This window comes from Macaca thibetana, chromosome 13, assembly GCF_024542745.1.
Source record: "Macaca thibetana thibetana isolate TM-01 chromosome 13, ASM2454274v1, whole genome shotgun sequence".
Classification (NCBI taxonomy): domain Eukaryota; kingdom Metazoa; phylum Chordata; class Mammalia; order Primates; family Cercopithecidae; genus Macaca; species Macaca thibetana.
In genome coordinates, this window is record NC_065590.1 from 32,747,460 (window position 1) to 32,771,284 (window position 23,825).

A 23,825-nucleotide genomic window follows, 5' to 3' on the forward strand; every position below is an offset into this window, starting at 1 on the left:
AGATATTCCCCTGTCACCCCACCACCTCTCCTATATTCAGGATTGAGGTCGTCCTTGGAAAGTAGAGTCTGCTGGGTCCCTCCTGAGCCAGAGAAGAAGAAAGCAGTTTAGATTTGATGCCCTCTGCTCAAAGACTCTAGAAGAGGTGACATGGAACATCACAGAAGTAGTTGTAGATGGTGGATTTGACATTGCTTTGGTGGTTTCTCGTTCAGTTAAGTGGACACTGATTTTAACTGCAAACCAAAGAAAAAAGAATGTAGAACCCTTTGGCATATATATATTTTTTGAGACAGTCTCATTCTGTTGCCCGGGCTGGAGTTCAGTGGCGCGATCTCGGCTCACTGCAACCTCTGCCTCCTGGGTTCAAGTGATTCTCGTGCCTCAGCCTCGCGAGTAGCTGGGATTACAGGCACGCACCACCATACCCAGCTAATTTTTGTATTTTTAGTAGACACAGAGTTTCACCATGTTGGCCAGGCTGGTCTCAAACTCCTGACCTCAAGTGATCTACCTGCTTCAACCTCCCAAAGTGCTGGGATTACAGGCATGAGCCACCACATCCAGCCCCTTTTTCGTATTTGTACCAAATATATTGGTGCATTTCCTTCACCGCCTGCTCTTCCTATACTATGTGTATGTGTTACTGGCTTGTTCCCAATAGGGCTGTGGAGTAGGAAAGGGAGAATGGGAGAGCCTTGGAGGACAGGGAATTTTAGGCCATGTCTCATAAGCTGGAGTAAAGTGAAGACCCCTTTTAAAGGGAAAATAAAGTCCTGTGGACCCACGAAAATGCATTTTTATATTTGTAGGGCCCCAGGAAGCCACATATTCCAATTTGAGAAATAATCTAACTAATTAGGGTTTTATTCCATAAAAATATCTTCTAATTATGAATTGTAACCCAAGTTTTGCTATTCCATCTAATAGAAGGAATTTTTTAAGATTATCATCAAAATGGAAGCAAAATTTAAAAGTTCAAGTGAAACGTTTCTACCCCTGAGAATACATTCCAGACCCCAATTCCAGACACTCCAGTTTGAGGAAGCCACAAAGCCTGATAACAAGGTCACCAACCATAGTGATTTTTCTGCAGCCCATGGGCATTGAGTTGGTTTCTGCCATTCTTCATGGAGTGGAAATCTCAACCCGCTTTCACTTCTTCATGGAGTGGAAGTCTCAACCCGCTTTCACTTCTAAGCAAAATGGGCACTGTATGTGTGATACAGATATAAACCTTGCTCTTGCCACATCTCAGGGATAGTGTCAATGCCCTATGGAAGGGAAAATGAAACGGCGCCAGAATCGTTTTACCTGCCTCATCTGGATAATTGTCTGAATCTCCCACTTCTCTTTGCTGTAGGACACCTGAACACATATGTTTTTCCTCTCTGAGTGCGCTGTCTGTTCTATAAATCCATCCAGACACCTAGACAGGGGGCCCAGCTGGTCTGGCTGCATAGCCCAGCAGGAACTCCCACTTCAGAGGACAGGGTCATCCTGCAGAGTATGAGGGGCCTGGGCCAGGCAGGGTGGCTAGATGTGTCTGGGCCTGAGGGTCAGGCACACTATGCAGATGGAGGATTGAGCAGAGACCCCTTCAGTTCCTGCCTTACAGAATAATGGCAAAGATCCAATAAGACAGTGTATGTGAAGGGGCTTGGTACCTGTGAAAGCCCCCTGAGAATGATAGTTCAATATCATTTTTTAAATGTATAATATTAATAATCATAACTATAAAGTTGAAACAAAGGCCGAGTAGCTCACTTTTATTCCTTTCTCAGAGACCCATGAGGGTGCCTTTGATATATGCCGCAAGGTTCCTAACCTCCAGGACAGTTTTGAAATACACAATCCAGCTGCCTGACATGTTAGATGTGAATGGGGCTTGGGTGTCTGTACTTTTCTATTAAGTTCCAGAGTACCTGGTTAAAAGATACACTATCCTAAAGAAATTTGATGGTTCCGTGAACCACATTTAACTTACATAACCATGTGAAGTCCCTGCTCTCACTCCAGTTGAGGCCCAACTAACTGCTGGTCCTCATTCCCACAGCAGGTCAGGGGCAGGAAAGAGGCCAGCCCAGGCATCCTTGTCCTTCTTGTACTGGCTCCATACCCTACATGGAAAGCAGCCCCTTGCTTCAAAGTTGCCCTCTGGATCATGTCAGAGCCCCTTGGAGAAGACATCTTGCACCTGGAGATGATAGACCCACAAACAGATAAGCATAAATTGGTGGGAGGTATGCTGATGGAGGTCTGCACAGGAAACTATAGGAGGAGAAACAGGAGCACATAGGCCCAGGTGGTGAGTGGTGGCAGAGGGGGCAGCACGGGCTTCCTGGAGCAGGTGACACCTGTCATGAGTCTTAAATGATAAGTAAAAATTAGCTAGAAAAGGCAGCTGGGAGGATTAAAGAAAAGGAAATTCATACATTTCTCTTTTCTAGCTTTATTGAGATATAATTGACAAAATTATATATGTTTAAGGTATAAAACATGATTTGATAAACATATCACATTGTGATATGTGATATGTGAATTGTGATATGTTTATCACATTGTGATATGATTGCCACAATCAAATTGGTTAACACCTTCATCACCACTCATAGTTACCTTTGTGCGTGTGTATGGTAAGAACACTTAAGATCTCTTTAAGCAAATTTCAAGTATGCAATACAGTATTGTTAACGATAGTCACCATGCAGTACATTAGATCCCTGGAAAATTTTCATCTTTGACCAACATCTCCCCATCTTCCACATCCAACCCCTGGTAAACACTGTTCTGCCCTCTGTTTCTATGAGTTCAGCTTTTTCAGATTCCACATATAAGTGAGAACGTGCAATAGTTCTGGCTTATTTCACTTAGCATCATGCCCTCCAGGTTCTTCCATGTTGAAACAAATGGCAGAATTTCCTACTTTTTTATGGCTGAATAATATTCTGTTGTATATATTTATATATGCCACATTTTTTTTATCCCTTCTTCTGTCAGTGGACATGCAGGTTATTTCTGTTTTGGCTATTGTGAATAATGCTGCAGTGAACATGGGCATGTGGATATCTTTTTAAGATACTGATTTGGCCTCCTTTGGATGTATACCCAGAGATGGGATTGTTGGATCATATGCTAGTTCTACTTTTTATGTTTTGAGGAACTTCCAGATTATTTTCCATAATGGCTGTACCAATTTACATTCCCACCAACAGTGCACAAGTGTTCCCTTTTCTCCACATCCTCACCAATACTAGTTACCTTTTGTCTTTTTGTAGCCATTCTAACAGTTATGAGGTGATATCTCACTATGGTTTTGGTTTTAATGTGCATTTCCCTGATGATTAGTGATGGTGAGCACTTTTTCAGGTACCTATTGGCCATTTCTATGTTGTATTAGTCCGTTCTCATGCTGCTAACAAAGACATACCCGAGGTTGAGTAGTTTATAAAGAAAAAGAGGCTTACTGGACTCACAGTTCCACATGGTTGGGGAAGGTTCACAGTCATGGCAGAAGGTGAAGGAGGAGCAAAGGCATGTTTTACATGGTGGCAGACAAGAGAGCATGTGCAGGGGAACTGCCCTTTATAAAACTGTCAGGTCTCATGAAATTTATTTATTTATTTATTTATTGAGATGGAGTTTTGCTCTTATTGCCCTGGATGGAGTGCAATGGTGCAATCTCGGCTCCCTGCAACCTCTGCCTCCCGGGTTCAAGCAATTCTCCTGCCTCAGCCTCCCAAATAGCTGGGATTACATGCGGGTGCCACCACGTCCAGCTAATTTTTGTATTTTTAGTAGAGATGGGGTTTCTCCATGTTGGTCAGGCTGGTCTCGAACTCCCGACCTCAGGTGATCTGCCTGCCTCGGCCTCCCAAAGTGCTGGGATTACAGGCGCGAGCCTCCCATGACACATGGATATTATGGGAGCTAAAATTCAAGATAAGATTTGGGTGGTGACGCAGCCAAACCATATCATACGTCTTCTTTAGAAAAACATCTATTCAGATCCTTGGCCTTTTTTTAAGGGTCTCACTGTGTTGCCCAGGCTGGACTTGAACTCCTGGGATCAAGCTATCCTCTTGCCTCAGACTCCTGAGGCACTGGGACAACAGGCACATGCTCCTGTACCTGGCTTCCTTTGCCCATTTAAAAATAGGATTATTTGGTTTTTTTTGCTATTGAGTTGTATGAGTTTCTTATATATTTTGGGTATTAAACCCTTATCAGATATATGGCTTGCAAATCTTTTCTCCCATTCTATGGGTTGCCTTTTCATTTTGTTGATTGTTTCCTTTGCCATGCAGAAGCCTTTTCATATGGTGTTGTTACATTAGTTTATTTTTGCTTTTGTTACCTATGCTTTTGGTGCCATATCAAAAAAAAAAAAAAAAAAATCACTGCCAAGACCAGTGTAAAATAACTTTTCTCCTGTTTTCCTTTAGCACTTTTATGTTTTGAGGTCTTACATTTAAGCCTTTAATCCATTTCAAGTTAGTTTTTTGTCAGTGGTATAAGATGAAGTCCAATTTTATTCTTCTGCATGTGGATATCCAGTCTTTTCAACACCATTTATTGAAGAGACTAGTCTTTTCACTTTGGGTATTCTTACCACCCTTGTCAGATATTAGTTGACCATGTGTGTGTGCATTTGTTTCTGTGCTTTCTATTATATTCCCTTGGTCCATGTGCCTGTCTTTATGCCAGTACCATACTGTTTAGATTACTATAGCTTTGTAATATAATTTGAAATCAGGAATTACATCTTCTCAATCCTCACACCACCAGTAAAAGGGAGATATTATTATCCCCATCTTCATATTGAGAAACTAAGGTTCAAAGAGATGTAGCATAATGTAGATGTTAATCAGTGAAGGTGGGAAATAAAAACAGATCTATTGACTCCAAAGGCTGTGCTTGCCCTTTCACTACATTACTTTCCTGTGTAAGATGTCATTGGTCAGTCACCATATTGGACCCAGGCTGATAATGATGTCCTTTCAAGTACCCAAATTGCTTTATGTTGAAAGGAATAGATAGGTAGGAAATAATAGGCCATAGCAGTTGGTTTATTTATTTTCTCTCTTCCTCCTTACCACACCTTCCCCCCAGTATGAATATATTAATAATTTAGGAAGTCAATACTTAGTAGCCAATCAATTTTGACTCAAGCAGAACTCATATGATGAATAGAATCATCAAACTGTGGTGAAAGTCAGTAGGAGCCAGGATTTCTACCCTGGGGGAAAAAAATGTGTTTTCTGGCTGTGAAAACCTCTTGAGAGGCCATTAGGAGAAAGAGGATTAGAAGCAGCTTTAGAAATGTGGTTGCACTTCCACTTTTCTAGGCTGCTAATAAGAACTGGAGCCAAGATTTAAGAGAAACAAGGTTGGTCAAACCCAGCCGGGGTGTGTAGACCCTGGAGTCTCAGTATTCTCATCTGGAGAGTGAAAGATTGTTGCAGGGTGGCCAGTTGTCTCAATCTGCCCAGGACTGAGACATGTCCCAGGATAAGGGAGGTAGGACTTTCAGTGCTGAAACCAGGTTGGTCCTAGCCAAACTACATGGTTGTTCATGCCAAATTGCTATGAGTTGTTAAATGAGAGATAAATAGATATTAGATACCTCACATGGTGCATGGTGCATGGTAGGCACTTAACATATAGTTGGTTCACTTTATACACATTAACCCAATTTAAGAGCACCATGCCCAAATCTTTTTCCTCTACAAGTGGGCATTTGTTTGGTTTGGCTGCCCTCATTGGTACTGAGAAGCTTATGAGATCCTTCTGATGGGAGGAGTGTGAAAAATATTCAAGCCTTCATCTATTTGCCAGGTATTGAGCAACGCTGGGGTCACCAGAAGATCAAAATTACCCCAAGATGAGAAGTAAAGGAGAGAAAGGCTCTCTATTAAGACACTGGAACCTCACAAGGTTCCAAAGCCTTAGGACCAAAGACATGTTTCATGCTGTCTTTCTTTTCTGTTAAAGAAGGAGCAAGGGTTAGGATAGAAAATAAGTTTATCTCTAAAACATCTCTTGCACTAAAGAGTTCCTGAGGCAGGCTACGTTTCAAACATAGGAGCAAAGACAATTGGCTTTCTTTTTTTTTCTTCTTCTTCTTTTTTTTTTCTTTTTTTTGAGACAAAGTCTTGCTCTGTCACCCAAACTGGCATGCAGTGGCACAATCTCGGCTCACTGAAACCTCCACTCTGGGTTCAAGCAATTCTCCTGCCTCAGCCTCCCGAGTAGCTGGGATTACAGGCGTGTGCCACCACACCTGGCTAATTTTTTTTTTGTATTTTTAGTAGAGATGGGTTTCCCCATGTTGGCCAGGCTGGTTTCAAACTCCTGACCTCAAGTGACTCAAGTGAGCCGCCCACCTCGGCCTCCCAAAGTGCTAGGATTATAGACGTGAGCCATGGTGCCTGGCCGACAATTGGCTTTCTTTTAGGGTTTGAAACTTTAGAATGGGGGTGGCTTCCTCACCTTTGTCTACTTAATTTGGATCTTGAAGGGAGTGGTGAAGTGGGGAGAAGTGAGAAAAGAGGAAAGGAGGAGGAAAAAGGAGAAAGGATAAAGATCATTCTAGACCTTTTATGCTCCCCCCGACCCCGGGGCTGGGGAAGGAAGGCACATTAAAATTACCTCAAGGAAGCCTGTATCTATCCGTCTCTTTTCTTGCCCTTTGAAACCTTTAAACCAAGATCTCCCTGAATTTTCAGTGTATACTGTATTCCCTCCCTAGCCATGAGGGCTGTTCTCCTAAAAAACAAAAACAAAACACAAGCAAAAAACGCTATCAGGAGAGAATCTTGAGTTAGTGACCTTAAGACCTTAAGGGGAAATGGGTTGAGAGCCTGAATTTGCAAGTGAACCAATGAAAGTCCTAATATAAAGTTTTTATAACTTTATTCCATATGGTTAACTAAAATAGACTCCAGCCTCCTCACCACATTCTAGAGTAGGCCCACACCTTTGCTTAAATGTCTGTGAATTTCCAAGGCTTCTAGTCTCAATGTTGCCCTGGCTCCAAGTCCCTGCTTGGTGGATTCAGTCTCACTGTGCTTCACCTTTGGTATCTGTTCTCTGCTTTAACCTCTAGGAAAGCCCAGGTATGGAGTTCTGCCCTGCTGTGGTTTCCTCAAAATTGGTCATTTAAAGCATATAGGTGAGCAGCAGGCTTTGTTGAAGGTTCAGAACCATGGAGGGGGTTTACTTTGCAGAGATACTCAATTTTTTCTTTTTCTTTTCTTTTTCTTTTCTTTTTTTTTTTTTGAGAAAGAGTCTCCCTCTATTGTACAGGCTGGAGTGCAGTGGTGTGATCTCTGCTCACTGCAACCTCTGCCTCCCAGATTCAAGCAATTCTCTTGCCTCTGCCTCCCGAGTAGCCGGGACTACAGGCACCTGCCACCATGCCCGGCTAATTTTTGTATTTTTAGTAGAGGCAGGGTTTCACCATGTTGGCCGGGCTGGTCTTGAACTCCTGACCTCAAATGATCCACCCACTTCGGCCTCCCAAAGTGCTGGAATGATAGGCATGAGCCACTGCAACCAGCCAAGATACTCAATTTTTTAAATGAGATATTAGATATCCCTGTTCTTAAAAATCCTCTGGCCGCTGAAGATTTCCCCTTGGCCACCTGCCTCTGTAGTTTCACCTTCCCACCATATTTTTGGCAACTCCCACCCCCCATCACTGCGTTCCTGAGTCTCCTCATATCTCCTTGCTTCTCGGTTTCTGAGTCCCCTCTCCTCAGTGCCCCTCTCCAACACACACACACACTCACTCCACTCACTTTACCTGTCATATGATTTACCTCTGTCTCTCTCACCTTAACTCAGGGCAACTGGACACATAATGTGTTGAACTAAACACAAAGACCGTCTCTCAGTGTAGCCCTTACGCAGCATAAAAGAATTGAAAGAAGGCCAGGCATGGTGACTCATGCCTGTAATCCCAGCATTTCGAGAGGCTGAGGCAGGCGGATCCCTTGAGGCCAGGAGTTTGAGACTAGACTGGCCAACATAGCGAACCCAGTTTCTACTAAAAATATAAAAATTAGCTGGGTGTGGTGGCAGATGTCTGTAATCCCAGGTACTTGGGAGGCTGAGGCATAAGAATCTCTTGAACCCCGGAGGCGGAGGTCGCAGTTAGCTGAGATTGCACCACTGCACCCCAGACTGTGTGACAGAGTGAGATTGTGTCTCAAAAAAAAAAAAAAAAAAAAAAAAAAAAAATCTGAAAGAGGCTTTAAATTTTCTTCTTTCTCCCTTCCCACTGGCCTCTGTCAGATGAAAGAAGCAGGATCAAGATTCAACTTCCTACTGATGTAATTAGGCTCCATACCCCTCTTGGCTTGGAAGGAAAAAGCAGAGCAACTTTTTAGTTCGGTTTTAAATAACAACTTCTTCATTATACTACATTTGTATCTACCAAAACAGAGCAATAAGGACAACATGCAAATTGAAGACTGTTGGTGACATTTTAAAATCTTAAATCATGAGTAATAATTGCCTTTTACCCTTTGGCTCTCCTGAAGCGTCTGCCTCTCCTCTGGTGCTCCAATGAGATGGATGTCATTGTTCTCTTTTTGCTGTTGGGTCTTGTAAACGCTCGAGGCCTTTCTGATTTCACACTGAGGTTGTTGCCCTTCCCAGGCTCGGAGGTCCAGAGTGGCGTAGGGGACTCAGATGGGAAAGACAGCGGGATCTCTTATCTGAATTTCTCAGCTAGCCTTGACTGAGTCTCCCCTGACCCCCATATACTTAGAGCTTCTCCAGCTTTGGCTCCATCCACAAGCACTTTTGGGGGGCTGGTCATGCGTGTGCCAGGCTCTGCCAGCCCCTCTGACCCAGTTGAGTTTCCTCCCTTATCCAGGGTCATGGCATGTTTCCTTGACCCCTCTTTCTTTCTTTAGACCTGCCCTGCCTTTGTTTACTCCCCGCTCTTTTACTTTTCACATGACTAGACTTAATCTAACTATTCTATGACAGTAGCTCAATATTCTTTTATAACCTTTACACTTATGGTTTTCAAGAATGTACTCAGAAAAAAATCTTCACGCTCTAGAATTTCATACAAAGGGGACTCATGATTAAGAAGGTAATTTTATCACAATGCCAGAAACCTATTTGAACTGGCTTGGGGAAGGAGAGAGAGAACGGGTGTGGGGAGAGATTGTTTATATTATAAGAGCAAAGGAGTTTCTCACAGTCCCAAAGCAAAATGAAGAGCCAGGCTCAAGTGGGTGAGCTCAGTGCCCTCTCAGCTCCCTCTCTGGGTGTACACAGCCCTTTCTCACAGCTTCGCCTCTAGGCTGCTTCCTCTCTTTGCAGCCTCCTCTCTTTGCAGCCCAACACTTTCTGCCTCTTCCATTTACCAGCTCTATCTCCCAGAAACCATCAGGAAAGGCCCAGCTAACTCAGAGACCCAATTCAAAATTCACAGGCTTGGGTCAGGTGTCCAGTGAACCATTCTTGCTCCAACTCATTGTGGCCAGGAGCACGGGTCACATGTCACACAAACATGGCTGCCCAGGGTGATCCTTATGGGAAGGGAGACATGGGCTAGGCAGACATCTCAAAGCTACCTACCCTAGGAAGGATTCCTGTGAACACAGCAAGACAGCAGATTCTCTCCTCTTCCTCTCTCAGAGGGCACACTTGGAGTTTGTATACAGCCTTCTAGAAAAAGAATTTTATTGCCCATGAAAGTAGGACTCAGGGCCTCCAACACTCACTTCACACAGTTGGCAAGAATGGCTTTGGCTTCTTTGGGTTCTCTCTCCCACTCCCCAATAGTCAGTGGCCTTGAGTCACCCAAATCCCACCGTCCCTGCCCCCTCTGCTTCACCTTCAGCTCCATTTCCTTGTTCTTGGCTCCTCTCTTGCTGAGGCCAGCCTCATCACATACACTCCTGAGTGTCAGGCAGTCAAATCCATTCACCCAGCAAATATGCATTGAGCACACATGCTGCGTGAACCCATGTCAGGGGCCAGCAGTGCGATGTGAACAAGATAGGCCCTGACTTTACGAAGCTGACCATGCAGCCACCCACCAGGGAGCCGATGAGAGAGGGAATGTCTGAAAGGACTTTCCCAGAGCTGAGGACCCCAGGATCGTGTCCTGATGTTGACTTCCAGATGGCCATAATGGCTCCCAGATCTTTCCTAAGAGTTGAAGTCCATACTGCTTGCTAGTTTGCAGGCCACTAGATCATTTTGTTCTAAGTCAGTCCCAACCCAGTTAAAGTATGATTCTATGTGTGGCTTTAGTGTGCCTCCTGAAGCGGTCCCCACCGAGGTTGTGTTTCTCCCAGCAACTGCTGTTAGAATCCATTCCTATAGTTGGGTTGGCGCTATGCGACTCTTGCTGTTAGCTATAGAACAGAGGGGCTGTTACCTGTGGCATTTCTCATTATGTGGATTAACTTCTGATGTGCTGCACACATGTGGGACCCGCAGGGCATTAGAGAAACCCTGACCCAGTAGCCCAGCATGTGGTGAGCTAAACCTTCTGTGGGCAGAAGGGAGGGGTAGAGACAGCGTAGGGGCCTGGGATGGAGGGGCAGAGGTAGCATGGGAGGAGCATGGAGTCTAGAAGCTGAGAAGGATTGGGCCCTTGGAATATTTAAAGGGAACAGGCTGGTGACTGGTAGTAATGGAGGAAGCGTCTCACCTGCTGGCATCAACAATAATAGCAATATCAACTATTGAGTGACTGGTGTACACAAGTGCTGTGCCAGCCAGTCACATTACATATATTATCTCATTGAATCCCCACCACAGTCCAGTGACGGGGGCATGATTATTACCACTTCATAGATGAGGAAACTAAGGCTCAGGGGGAGCTTGATGCCTTGCCAGGATCCTATTGCTGGTAATAGCAGAGTCCGGAGTTGAGCCCAGGTCTGGGCTCTTAAAGCACATGAATAAAGAGGATCTTTTTGGGATCCTTGGCTATCTTTTTTTTGGTATTGAGGCCACCCACAGGGCCTGACTTGGTGTGGCCTGCTGTGGCCACTCAGAGTTGGGTCAACCTCAGCCACAGTGCAGTGCAAGCTGAAGAGCCTGGGACCCTCAGGTAGGGCCTGGCATCCTCTGCTTCTGTTTTCTCAGCTTTAAAACGGGCATACTTGTGGCCAGGTGTGATGGCTCACTCCTGTAATCCCAACACTATGGGAGGCTGAGGCAGGAGGATTGTTTGAGCACAGGAGTTCGAAACCAGCCTTGTAAAATGTAGTGAGACCCTGTCTCTAAAAATGAAAAAATAAAATGGGCATACTTGATCCCCGAGCCTCAGGTCTGAAAATGTCACCGGTGGAGCCAGCCGCAATGTGGCAGTGTAGTGGGAGGATGTCTGATGTCTGCTCTCCCCCAGGCTCTGCTAACCTGTGTTGGGGCCTAGGGGGCCTCTGGGGTAACCTGGGTCTTGGTTTTCTCATCCGTGAAATGAAGGGTTTGGACTTGTCCGTCACTAAGCTCCCTCCCAGCTCTAAGACTTAGTGAATTCAGGGTTTGTAACTTCCTGGAGCAGCCGCCACTCAGTGACCTCTAATCAACCTTGGCACATTCTAAGTACTCAGTAAGCACTTGTTAAACCAAACCCAGGAGATTAGGAGTTTCTCAGAAGAGCAAAATAATTCCTCAGTGGAGTTCACCCCACACTCTGAAGTGACCAGCTTCCACTGTCCGTGGGCTCTCAGAAAACACCTGCTGAGTGGTGACACTTGTTACTTTGCCTGAGAGATGGAGGAACAGGAAGAGGATCAGGAGTTTGGGTTTAAAGTTGGGGAGGAAAGAAACCAGCTACATAGCACATTATTGAAGCACTGCTTGGTCAGCGTGAGACCCCACAGCAAACACTCCCCTCCAGCAACCCCACTCCACCCTTGGGGCTGTGTGGTGGAGAGGAAGGGACCTGCCAGGTTTCTCTCCAGCCAGCTCTCCTGCTGCCAAGGCTCCTAAGGAGGCCCTGGGGAGTCTCACAGCAAATCCTACCCCTGCCTTTATAAAGGGGCCTCTGGAGAGGAGCCTGGGCTCCTAGAGACCCCAGGCACATGGGAAGCACTCATGGGGAAGGGGGTAAAGGGGCAGTTTTGCCAGTCCTCTCACAGGTCCTTAGCTGCCACCACCCCTGCTGCTGTGGAGACCCAGCTTCCTGCTTGAGGCTCTGCTGCAGCCACTGAGCCTTTCTCTCTCCAGTGCACCTGAAATTTCTCTCTCTCTCACTTCTCTCTCTCTCTCTTGCTCACCTCTCTCTCTTGCTCACTTCTCTCTCTCTCTCTCTCTCTCTCTCGGATCTTTAATTAACTCTCAGTGTAGTTTTTCTCTCTCAAACAGTTTTGCATAATCTTTCTCACACTTACACTTACCACATCTGTATTCTCTCTACATATAGCCTCTCTCTCCACCTCCCCAGTCCTTCACACATTCCTTTTCTCTCTCTCTTTTTCTCCCTGCAAACCCCTGTCTCTCCCCACGCCTCCCCTGGTGCTTAACTGGAAACAAAAGTGAGTTTGTTGTGTGAAGAAGAGGACCTGTGGAAGTAGCAGCCAGGGAAGCAGCAGCAGAAGCAGGCTGGGGCCAGAGGCAGCATCGACAGCCAGGGACCCCAGCGTTCAGCTGTTCCAGGGAGCAGGTAATGCCCCAGGCAGGACTGGTTTGCATCCTGCTCTCTGCCTGTCTCCTCTCTCCAGGACCCGTCCATTTATTTGCCTTCTTGTCTGGCCTTGAAGGGGAAAGGGGATTCCCGACTTATGGAATGGCAGGCACAGGGGCCCAAGGAGTGGCATGCCCTACTCTTCAGAGAACTGTGTGTGGTCTGCTGTGGCTGGGGTCGGGGCGGCTGGGTAAGGGACATGCTAGAACCTAGAAAGGCAGGTTAGGGCTAGATTACGAGGGATGGTTTGAGCCATGTCACTGACCCCTAGGCTTTAGGCAATAGAGAGACATGGAAAGTTTTTCAACTGGTGAATAACATAATCAAATCTACATTTTATTTTATTTTATTTTATTTTATTTTTTATTTTCTTTTTCATGCCATCCTCCAAGGTACATCAAATTTAAAAGAGTAGTTACTGATTTATAATCCCAGGGAGAATTGGTGTGGCCCCTCAGAATCAAGCAGTCACAGTTTTCTCAATTTGAAGAAAAAATAAGGTTATTTTCTCAATTGTTGGTTTTTTGTCTATAAAATTTCTTTAAACATTTGGTGTCTGCTAGCAAGTGTCAGCAATCAATAAGACAGTGGAAAGGATGTAAGTTAAAGGAATAGGCTGGGCCCAGTGGCTCATACTTTTAATCCTGGCACTTTAGGAGGCTGAAGCAGGTGGATTTCTTGAGCTCAGGATTTCGAAACTAGCCTGGGCAACAGAAAATACAAAAATTAGCCAGGTGTGGTGACATGAGCTAGTACTCCCAGCTACTCTGGAGGCTGAAGTGGGAGGATCACTTGAACCCAGGTGGTGGAGGTTGCAGTGAGCCAAGATCATGCCACTGCACTCCAGCCTAAGCGAAAGAGTGAGACTCTGTCTCAAAAAAAAAAAGAAAAAGTAATAGAAAAATTCAGAAATTTAAAATTCATTTAAATACATGAGTCCGTTGAGCTCTGTACAGATAATAGTGTGTTCTGCTAGTAAAATGATTTCTAACTCATATGTATAGTATTTTATGGTGCTATTCAAAGAGAACCATGACTCCCAGGAGCCCATTGTGTGAACATGTTTGAAATGGTTTTTTGTTTTGTTTTGTTTTGTTTTGAGACAGAGTCTCGCTCTGTCGCCCAGGCTGGAGTGCGGTGGTGCAATCTTGGCTTACTGCAAGCTCTGCCTCCCAGGTTCACGCCATTCTCCTGCTTCAGCCTCCTGAGTAGCTGGGACTACAGGCGCCCACCACCACGCCCAGCTAATTTTTTGTATTTTTAGTAGAGACGGGGTTTCACCGTGTTAGCCAGGATGGTCTCAATCTCCTGACCTCATGATCCGCCCGTCTCAGCCTCCCAAAGTGCTGGGATTACAGGTGTGAGCCACCGCGCCCAGCCTGAAATGTTTTAAAAGCACACTCTACTGCTACATAGGGAATGGGGTTAAATGGGACAACCAAAGGCAATGGCAGCAGTAAGTGGCTATTGCAGTGATAGGAGCAGATGATGAGAGCCAGAACCAAGATGGTGGCAATGGGTTGGAAAAAAAGGAGAGAGTCAAATAATGTTTATGAAGCAAATGAAAGACCTTAGTGTCCATTTGGACATGAATGGTAAAAAAAAAAAGGAGCTTCAAGAATGAGTCTAGCATTGTCTAGATGGGGAGATGGCTAGAGGTGCTATTAATCAAAACAGAGGAGAACAGGGCTGGGTTGATGGAATAAGGGAGGCAGAGCTGTTTTGAATATGTTGAGGGTGACCTGAGAAGGCTGCCGAGCTCCCAGAAGGAGCAGTCCAGTTGTTGGCTGGAATGTTCAGTACACATGGGTGTATTGCCTGGACACAAGGGTGACCTCATTTATAAAATGACACCACAAATAACATGAGCTAGCCCAGAAAGAGTGTGAAGAGAGAAGAGAGAACAAGATGAAGCAGAATCCTGGGGAAGATCAAGATTTAAGTGTTAGCCGGGCAAGAGGAACTAGGGGAAGATATTGAGAGAGAATCTTCAAAGAGAGGGAAAATATCAAGAAACTGCCCTGTTATAAGAGCCATAAGTCACATTTCAGTTCAGAGGGACCAATCATCACCTCTGAAGTTCCAGAGAGATAAGCCAGACCATAGCTTCTCAGTGCTGTTGGTTTGATTGATTTTATTAGTTTATTGGTTTGACAATTAAAATAACAAGAGGGATCTGAGGGCAAGGGTTGTGAATTTGGGTGCATGGCAATAAATGAGATTAATGGGACACTAGTAAGAAGTAGTGGGGACTGTGGCAAACTAAAAAGTATATGCTTACCTAAGAAGGCACCATCATCAACTCTCATGGATTGTTGCCAAGCAGGAACGTGGGCACAGTGATCAGAACATCTGACTTTTCAAGAAAAGTCAGAGATCTGGATTTCTGTATGAAATCTTACAATTCTTTATTTTAGCAATACTTTCAAAAACTTTCATACTCTGCGAGGCCTGAATTAAACACACCTTTGAACTGTCAGTTTGAAACCTCTGCCTTTGTCAATGTCCTTAGCGCGGTGGGGGCTGCGCCAGTGACAGCAGGCCGGGTAGTGGTTGGGCAAGGAGGAGATGGAGACCATGAGCACAGACCACTACTTTAGGAAGTGTGGGTAAAAGAAAGAAGAAAGCAAGCAGGAGAGCTAAGGAGACAGGCAGGGTCGGGGAGGCTGTCTTGGGTCGGAAGAGCTGTTTCTAGGCTAAGAGAAAGAGGGTGGAGAGAGGGAAGTTGAAGATCCAGGTTGAAGAAAGACTAGATGATGAAATAAGGATCGGAAAGAGTCGAGGGGTTGGAAGAAAGGATGTTGATGGATTTCGTGCCTGGAGGCCTTTATTTTCTTGGTGAAGTGGGGTAGAAGATGAATCAAGAAGCTTGAAGAGAGGAGCAAAGGTTAGGGACAGCCTCAAGGGACACAGGAAGGGTGCTGACAAGGATGCATGGAAGGTTGCTGCACTTGAGACCTGCTGAGGGGAAACCCTTACAGTGGGTCTTATGGGCCTGGGTGTGGGTGTTGGTGGTGAGGGGCTAAGCACCTCTTACCTTCCAAGCCCTGTGTCAGGCATTTCATTCTCTTACCTGATGTATTCCTCCCAGCAGTCCTGCTCACTCAACTGAGTTCACTCGTGAATAAGTGGCAGCCCCGAGAATCACACCTTTGTCTGGCTGGATTGGAAGTCCATTTGGTTCCACCACACTACCACTCCGTGCTGCCATCCCCACCCCACCTACCCCCCCGCCCAAGCCCTCAGACACATCTGCAGAGGAGACTGGGCCAGTGAATTCTTGTCTGGGCATTGCCTGGCTAGTTTTATTGGGAAGTCAAAGGGGGAAGAATGGAGGATGTGATGAAGAAAAGAGTAGAGGTCCATGAAGAAATAAGTGAGAACAGAAGGGAATGATGAACTGAGGAAAGAAGCTGGAGGAAGGCAAGACCTGATGAGGCCTAGGAGACAGTGAATGAGAGATTGCATCGGGACAGGGCAGTGGGGTTGGTGAGGAGGGACTGCGTTCCTAAAAATTTCAATATGAGGGTAAAGATAAGGGGAAAGGAGGTGAGTTAAGCATGACTCCAAGGTGTCTAGCCTGTGCAGTGGGGTGGGCAGGGATGCCTTTAGTCACGGCATTGGTCACCACTTTGACATCATGCCATCTCTCTATCCCTTGCTCACGTGCTAAACCACACTCACCAGCACTTTTCCACCACAGGGTGCCTGGAACATGCAGAGCACTCTTCCTCCAGATCTGCAGAGTGGCTCGTTCTCATTTTTCAAGTCACAGCTTCAGTGTCCCCTCCTCAGAGAGACCTTTTGAGACCATGATATCTACTGTAGGTCCCCTGGTCATTTTGTTTATTTTAGACAACTTACTGAAATGGTCATTTATGGATTTGTTGACTTGTTTATTATCTGTCTCTGTCACTAGAGCACGTGCTTAAGAGAGCAAGGACACATAGGTCTTCTTCATAGCTTTATTTTCCAATACCTAGAATAATGATTGGCACATAGTAGGCATTCACGAGAGAGAGAGAGAGAAATGAAGAGAAGGAAGGAAGGAAAAGAAAGAAAAAGAGAGAAAGAACACAGGTGAAATGTGTTTGGGAGAGGGATGTTGAGTTTTGAGGTACCTGGGAGACACCCAGGAAGTGACTTCCAATGGGCAGTTGGAAAGCAGGCTGGAGGCTCAGGAAATGGACTGCCACCTTGCCCAGGAAGAAAGTGGGCCCACATGGTACAAGGGTGTGCAAGCTGTCCTTTTGCATGGCTGACTGCCTTTTCAAGACCAGTGTTGGGAGTTGGCTGGTATGGGGCCTGGCGGGAAGAAGAACCCCTCTGGTGGTAAGCTGAAGTTGGATCAGAGTGCTTCTCACTTCTCTCTTTAGTTCTGTTCCTGGTTCTTGCTGCTGCCCTGGCTTCGACCATTTCCCATCATTCTTCACTGCCAGCTACAAGACCCAGGATCTGAATGCAGACTAAATATTTTCATCCTTTTATCTTAAAGAGTATCTCGCCCACCTCTGATTCATGGTGACAGGAGTCCAGCTTCACCCAGGAGCTGGACTTAGTTTTACAGAATTAGAAAATGCTTTTCCCTTGTGCTTGCCTCCTACTCCATTTCTGCTGGCCTTGTGGTCCTCCTTCCTTCCATGGGACACTCAGCAGACCTGCTGCCCCTCTTTTGCAGGGTCCCCAGCTGCTGAGCAGCTCCAGGACATCCTGGGGGAGGAAGATGAGGCTCCCAACCCCACCCTCTTCACAGAGATGGACACTCTGCAGCATGACGGAGACCAGATGGAGTGGAAGGAGTCAGCCAGGTAAGGTGGGGCCCCATGAGGCAGGTGGGCACTTCAGTCTTGCACAGCCTGGGCTTGCCTGACCCTCCTAGAGGGAAGGGGCGCCTTGTACCTTGAGAGCTTCCTGGTCCACAAAGACCTTCCCACCTGCCTTCCTTGGTGTCCAGAAGTAGGGAGCAAACAGAACCTTATGACTTTCTCTTCATCCTCAAAGAAATTAAAGTTCAAGTGGGAAGACAGAACAGTCACCCATGAAACTCTGAGAGTAATACAAAGGCATATACCATTGTCCCTCCGTATCCATAGGGCATTGATTCCAGGACCCCCTGCTGATGCCGAAATCCACATATATTCAAGTCTCCCAGTTGGCCCTGTGGAACTGCCTATATGAAACATTGGCCCATATATGCAGGTTTTGCATCCCATGAATACTGTATTTTTGACCCCATTTGGTTGAAGAAAACCTGTGTGTAAGTGGGCCCATGCAGTTCAAAACCCATGTTGTTCAGGGGTCAACTGCATTCTTGTCATCGTCGTTGTCATTTTTCCAGAGATGGGGTCTCATTCTGTCACCCAGGCTTCAGTGCAGTAGGGTAATCATAGCTTACTGCACACAGGCTCAAGCTCCTGGGCTCAAGCGATCCTCCTGCTTCAACCTCCCAAGTAGCTGGTACTTTGGGCACATGCCACTGCATCCAGCTAATTATTTTTATTTTTTGTAGCAATGAGGTCTCACTTTTTTTACCCAGGACGTTCTTTAATATAAAATGGTTCAAGCTAAATGCTATAAAAGGGAAAGTACCAAGCAGGCTGGGGTAGACAGTGAGGGCTTCCTGGAGGAAGGAGAAGGTGTGCCAGGCACATCGAGTCTGAATGGTGGGAAAAAAATCCAAATGGAGAGGGCTAGTGGGGCACCGAAGAAAAGGGAACTGGCAGAGTTTGGGGCTGCAGAGTTGGAGCCATGGAGCAAAGCATGGGGAACAGAGAGCTCTCCATATATAGGGAGAACAGAAGCTGGAGGGGAGCCGCACGGAGAAGCCACAGGAGGCAAGGGAAGGGCAGGGTAAGAGTGGTTGGCACTGCTCATATCCCCAGTGCGTGGGACAAAGGGGCCTTGGGACTTAACTGGACTGTTCAGCAGTGCCCAATGCTCCCAAGAGCCCAAGGGGAAGGAAAGCTATGGGAAGAGGCAGCAGGAAGGACCTTCGGACAGGAAGACAGACTGTGCCGATGTTTCTCCACCTTCTTTACATGATGCCACTCTGTCCCCAGGAGAAGAATTTAATTTGATTTAAATCAACTTTATTAAATTAAAATTTAATTTCTTTCATTAGAAATAAAGAATAAGAGCTAGGCACGGTGGCTCATGCCTATAATCCCAACAACACTTTGAGAGGCCAAGACAGGGAGATTGCTTGAGCCCACGAGTTCAAGATCAGCCTGGGCAACATAGGAAGACCTTATCTCTACAAAAAACAAATCAAAATAGAAAATTAGGTAGGCATGGTGGCATACACCTGTAGTCTCAGCTACTCGAAAAGATGAGGTGGGAGATCACTTGAGCCAGGGGAAGTTGAGGCTGCAGTGAGCCATGATTGTGCCATTGCACTCCAACTTGGGCAACAGAGTGAGACTCTATCTCAAAAAAAAAAAAAAAAAAAGGAATAAGATTTGTCAGGCCGAGTGTAGCTGTAGAGTACCACAAGCCCTTGTAATATCTAAAATATTTTCACTCCTCCAAGAACCAGTTTTTGCTTCCTTGGGGGCAATTATGCCCAAGTTGAGAGTGCATGGACTCAACTATGCCCAGGTCTGTCTCTGCATGGGGCCCACCGTGACAGCCAGAGCCTGAGCTGTCCACAACCACAGCCTGGGCTCTTCCCTCGCTCATCTCCATCACTAGCCTGGGTAGTTGCTGTGTAGAGCCAGAAGGCACAGGTTTGGACACCCCAGGTTTTCCCCACTCCAGGTACCCTGCAGGGGTATCTGGAAGAAAGGCCACTAGGTGGACTAGCAAATAAATCCCTGTGGGCCTCAGAGAGGAACAAATCCCCAGCCCCATAGCTGGGCCTGGTCCCTGTGTGGAAGCCATTGAATTTCTTCTATGATCCCATTCTTTGAACACTTACTGTGTTGATCGATTCACAGGCTTGTCTCTTGCAAGTTGCACAGTGACCCTGAGTGGGCGAAACTTTCATTATCCCTGTTTTATAGATAGGAAACTGAGGTGAAGGGGAACAAGTAGCTCACCAGGGTTCAGAGCATGTAAGTAGCTGAATATGGATTCCAGTCCAGGTCTCTCTGACTCCCCACTTGAGAGGTAATGGACTTTGTCTTCCCTTCATCATTTTCTCAGCCCTTTCTCTTTCTGTCTCTAACTTCCAGTGACTGTTTTGACTTCCAGGGGAGGACATAGGTCTGGAAGCAATTCTGTTGGGGTCAGAGATACATGGGGAGAGCTGCAGAGCCCAGGATGCCTATCCAAGATTGACAGGGAAGGGGGACGTTTCAAATGACCAAGACCCACCCTGGGCTATTATATCTTAACACCTCTGAGGGGCCAGGGCCTGAAGCCACTGCCTGCCCTGAACGAGGGCCTTTCCTGCCCAGGGTGGGCAAATAGAGAGGAGGAAAGCTGGGCAGGGTCTTCTCAGAGGCCCAGGAAGGGGAGGTTGCCTTCTCCACACCCTGGACAGAGTCTGCATCCAGAACTCCTGGCCATGGTTGCCAGGACCAGACCCTCCACGAGGGCCTATCACACACACCCATGGAGCCCTTGCCAAGAGGGCCTTATGGCCCCCAGAGACCTGACTATTGCCAAAGGCAAAACACATTGTCTCTATTCTCTCAGAGTATGGATTCACAAAGCCCTCTGCACTCCAGACCCAGTGATGGAACCGAGAAACTGTACATGAGGCTGTTTCTAGAAGAGGTCTTCTCTTAAAATGTTAAGGGGTCTGGCAGTTGCCATCTGCAAAGTGGTGGGTTTCCCTGCAAAGCAGGCTTTCTGAAGATGGCAGCTGAGGAGGTCCTGGAAGAAGGGCCATCCGGACCTCAGGATAGCCTGGCTCCAACCAGCAGTGAAAAGAAAGTAATGACTAGAAGTTAAAGTGGCTGAACCCAATTCTAGGCAGATCCTAAAGAGGAGTAGCTTGAAGGCCAGCTTGGGGACAGGAAAATGTGAGAGAAGAGTAGCTTTCTCGACTTCTGCTCCACCCTCTTCTACTCTCTACAGCTAATCCCATCTGGTTTCCAGATAACTGTCCAAGGTATGACCAGCAAGCCCCTAGTGAAGTCCGAAGAAGGGTTTGACTGTTGGCCAAGAAGCCCACCATGGCCTGATCAGTTTTTCTGGGTCCTCCTCCAGGCAAACTACAAGGTTAGAGGTGCCTGGGTCAGAGCTATTTGAGGCCTGTCACCCCCACAAAAAAAGAGAAAGCAGTTTCCTCAGTTGACAGGCCAGTGGAGCTACTCAGGGAAGCTAGAGATGTCAGATGTTTCGAGAATCTAAGAATCAGCAAATCATAATGGATTCTGGCCTTCTTAGAGTAACGGGAGAAAATGATGGGGAGTAGGGGATAGCCCCTCACACAGACACTCAGGCTCCAAGAGGGTTATGGATTCACAATACCCATGTCAAAGAGAATCGGGGAGGGGACCCTTTAATAAAAGTATTTAATTTGCTGCAGGGAGTGTTTGCTTTATTGAGTTAGGAGATTAACAGAGTGAAAATCTCAAATCCGCAAGGAATTTTCCCTGGCGGTGCTTTGTCAGGAGTTATTAGTTTGGGGGATGTTTCAGGCCCTTGGAGGAGTCACTCCTGGAGGGATTTAAATGGCTTTTTGAGCTCTGCTGAGCCTTGTGCCATGCACATAATGGGGACTGTGTGTGCAGCGTCATTTCTAATGTGATCAATGCTGGTAGGTCAGGCTGTTAATAAGATAGATTTTTATTAACTCTGTCTCTAGCATTCACATGAGGGAAATGCAGCTGGCTGTTTGCTGATAATGACCTTGCCTGCAGGAAGGGCTGGATCAGATTGGGTGGGGGTGACCATCTGACTGTGAGCAAACTATTTACCCAGAATTCCATCCTCTCTCATGCCCACCCCTGCCGGACTGCAAGTGGAGGGCTGGGAAGGAGAATGACCTGAATTGGAGCCCACCCAAGTGTGGAGGGCCCTTTGGGGTTACTCAGAAATAACCAGAGCTTAGCACCTCCCAAGAGCCATGAAAGCAAATTCCAAATCCAAGCTGCCTCTGGTCTCAACTCAGAGCAGACCACAAACACGAACTTGCCAGAAGATTCTTATGAGACACATGCTCTGAGAACATTACTGCAATGACCGGGAAGGGGCAGGAGAAGTGGGTCAGTTGTTGGGTCAGACCAGATCAGTACGTTTTCAAAAGCCCTGAATGGTTCTATGCACATAGGCAGGGATGCTTTCTCACTCCATGCAGGATGGAGAAAGCCGAGCTTTCTGTGTCAACCCTGAAATCACCCTCATTAAGATCCTCTGTAGTCCAGGCATGGTGGCTCATGCCTGTAATCCCAGCACTTTGGGAGGCTGAAGCGGGTGGATCACCTGAGGCCAGGAGTTCAAGACCAGCCTGGCCAATATGATGAAACTCCATCTTTACTAAAATTACAAAAAAATTAGCCAGGCATGCTGGTGGGTGCTTGTAATCCCAGCTACTCAGGAGTCTGAGTCAGGAGAATTGCTTGAACCTGGGAGGCAGAGGTTGCAGGGAGCCAAGATCGTGCCATTGCACTCCAGCCTGGGCAACAAGAGTGAAACTCTGTCTCAAAAAAAAAAAAAAAAAAAAAAAATCCTGTATAATGACCTCTTAACATCGTTTCCCATCTTAGTGTGGGGCAGTAGGCATCCCCAGACTTCTGGTTTCACCACCCATCTGGAATCAACCTTCCAGTGGAGCCAGAGCTGCCCACCCAATTTAAAGGAGAGTAGGAAGCTGAGAGCTCCAAATGCAGAAATCAACAAACTTGGTTCATTCATTCAATTAATATTTATTATCTGCAAGCCCTGAGCCTGCTAGAGATATAAAAATGGAACATGGTAGATCCTGCCCCTGCTCTCTTGGGCTCTCAGTCCAATTGGACATAGAGGCAAATAAGGGGGCATCTGGTAATGGGGCCACTGTGAAAGCCGAGCATAGGAGCATCTAATCCAGGCAGGAGGGGTCCAGGAAGGCTTCTAGGAGGAAGAGATGTTCACATTGAGACCTGAAGGATGGGTCAGAGTTAGCCAGGAGAGGGTAGGGAAGGGGGGAGAGGGCCCTGGAACCGGAAAAACAGACACATAGAGGAACAGGCACAGGTTCCCTGTGGCTGGACTGTAGAGCAAGAGGCTGGGAATGGCAGGGCTGATGATGCAGATTCTATGCCGGCCATGTTATAGTGTTTGAACTTGGTGCTGAGAGCTTCAGGAGACCACTGAAAGGTTCTAGGTGGGAAAAGGACAGAATCATGCATATCCTTAAGAGAGATCATCTGGCTTTAGTGTGGAGAATGGATAAAAGGGGGTAAGACTTGGCCAGTTAGGAGGCTGGTCCAAGGGAGAGGTGCTGGCAGTGGGGATAGAGAGAAGGGGTAGATAGAGACAAAATTTAAAAGGTAGAATTGACAGGACTTGACAACAGATGGCACATGGGGGCAGATAGTCAGGGAGGCACCCAGAATTCCCACTTAAGCTAGTGGGTACCTCATGGTAGCAGCTTAGGAAACATAAATGTAGTATTAAAGTTTTATTACATTGGGTATTTTTTGTTTTGTTTTGGGGGCAGTTGATAATGAGTTCCATTTTGGATAGGTTCTATTTGAAGAAACTCCAAGTGGAGATGTCCAGGGATCATCATGTGGCCACTGTGTTTGGAGTTCAGTAGAGAAGCATAAATGTGTGAGGCATCAGCATCTAGGTGGAAATCAAGCCCACAGAAAAGGATAAGGTTGCCCCTGAGGTCTGTGAAGTGAGAAGAGAGCCCAGAATAGTCCCCAGGAATTTCGGTATTTGCAGGATGGGCAGATGAAGAGGAATCCACAAAAGAGACTGAGAAGGGGCAACCAGGAGGTTAGGAGGCAAATCGGAGGAGGGCTTCGTCCTGGAAACCAAGGGCAGAGAGACATTCAAGATGGAGGGAGGGGATAACAAGTACCACAAGAACTGAAGCGCATCCACAGGATGGACCCACTCCCGCAGTCTGAGAAGGGGTAGGGCAGAAGCCAGAGGGCAGTAAGTTGAGAAGAGTTAAAAGTAAAAAACTGACTTGACAGTTCTTCCAAGATGCTTATCCATGAAGGGCAGGAGTGAAAGAAGCGTCTTAAGGGGAACATAGGCCAAGGGAGATCCTTTT

At 46.5% G+C, this 23,825-nt stretch overlaps 3 protein-coding genes across 6 annotated transcripts in view; 2 read left to right on the forward strand and 1 right to left on the reverse strand.

Moving 5' to 3' along the window:
* Nucleotides 1-23,825, reverse strand: part of INO80B (INO80 complex subunit B) — a 327,102-nt gene that overhangs the window by 161,595 nt on the left and 141,682 nt on the right. The window lies entirely within an intron of this gene.
* SLC4A5 (solute carrier family 4 member 5) overlaps nt 1-23,825 on the forward strand; it is a 127,730-nt gene that overhangs the window by 42,643 nt on the left and 61,262 nt on the right. The window contains exons 1-2 of one of the 2 annotated variants that reach the window (XM_050754394.1): nt 12,534-12,646; nt 17,346-17,475. In XM_050754394.1, the coding sequence (XP_050610351.1) occupies nt 17,423-17,475 (53 nt within the window). In that variant the 5' untranslated portion in view covers nt 12,534-12,646; nt 17,346-17,422. Of the gene's footprint in view, nt 1-12,533; nt 12,647-17,345; nt 17,476-23,825 lie in introns of those variants that run through there. The other variant, XM_050754393.1, reaches the window with a different exon arrangement.
* Nucleotides 1-23,825, forward strand: part of BOLA3 (bolA family member 3) — a 188,907-nt gene that overhangs the window by 17,122 nt on the left and 147,960 nt on the right. The window lies entirely within an intron of this gene.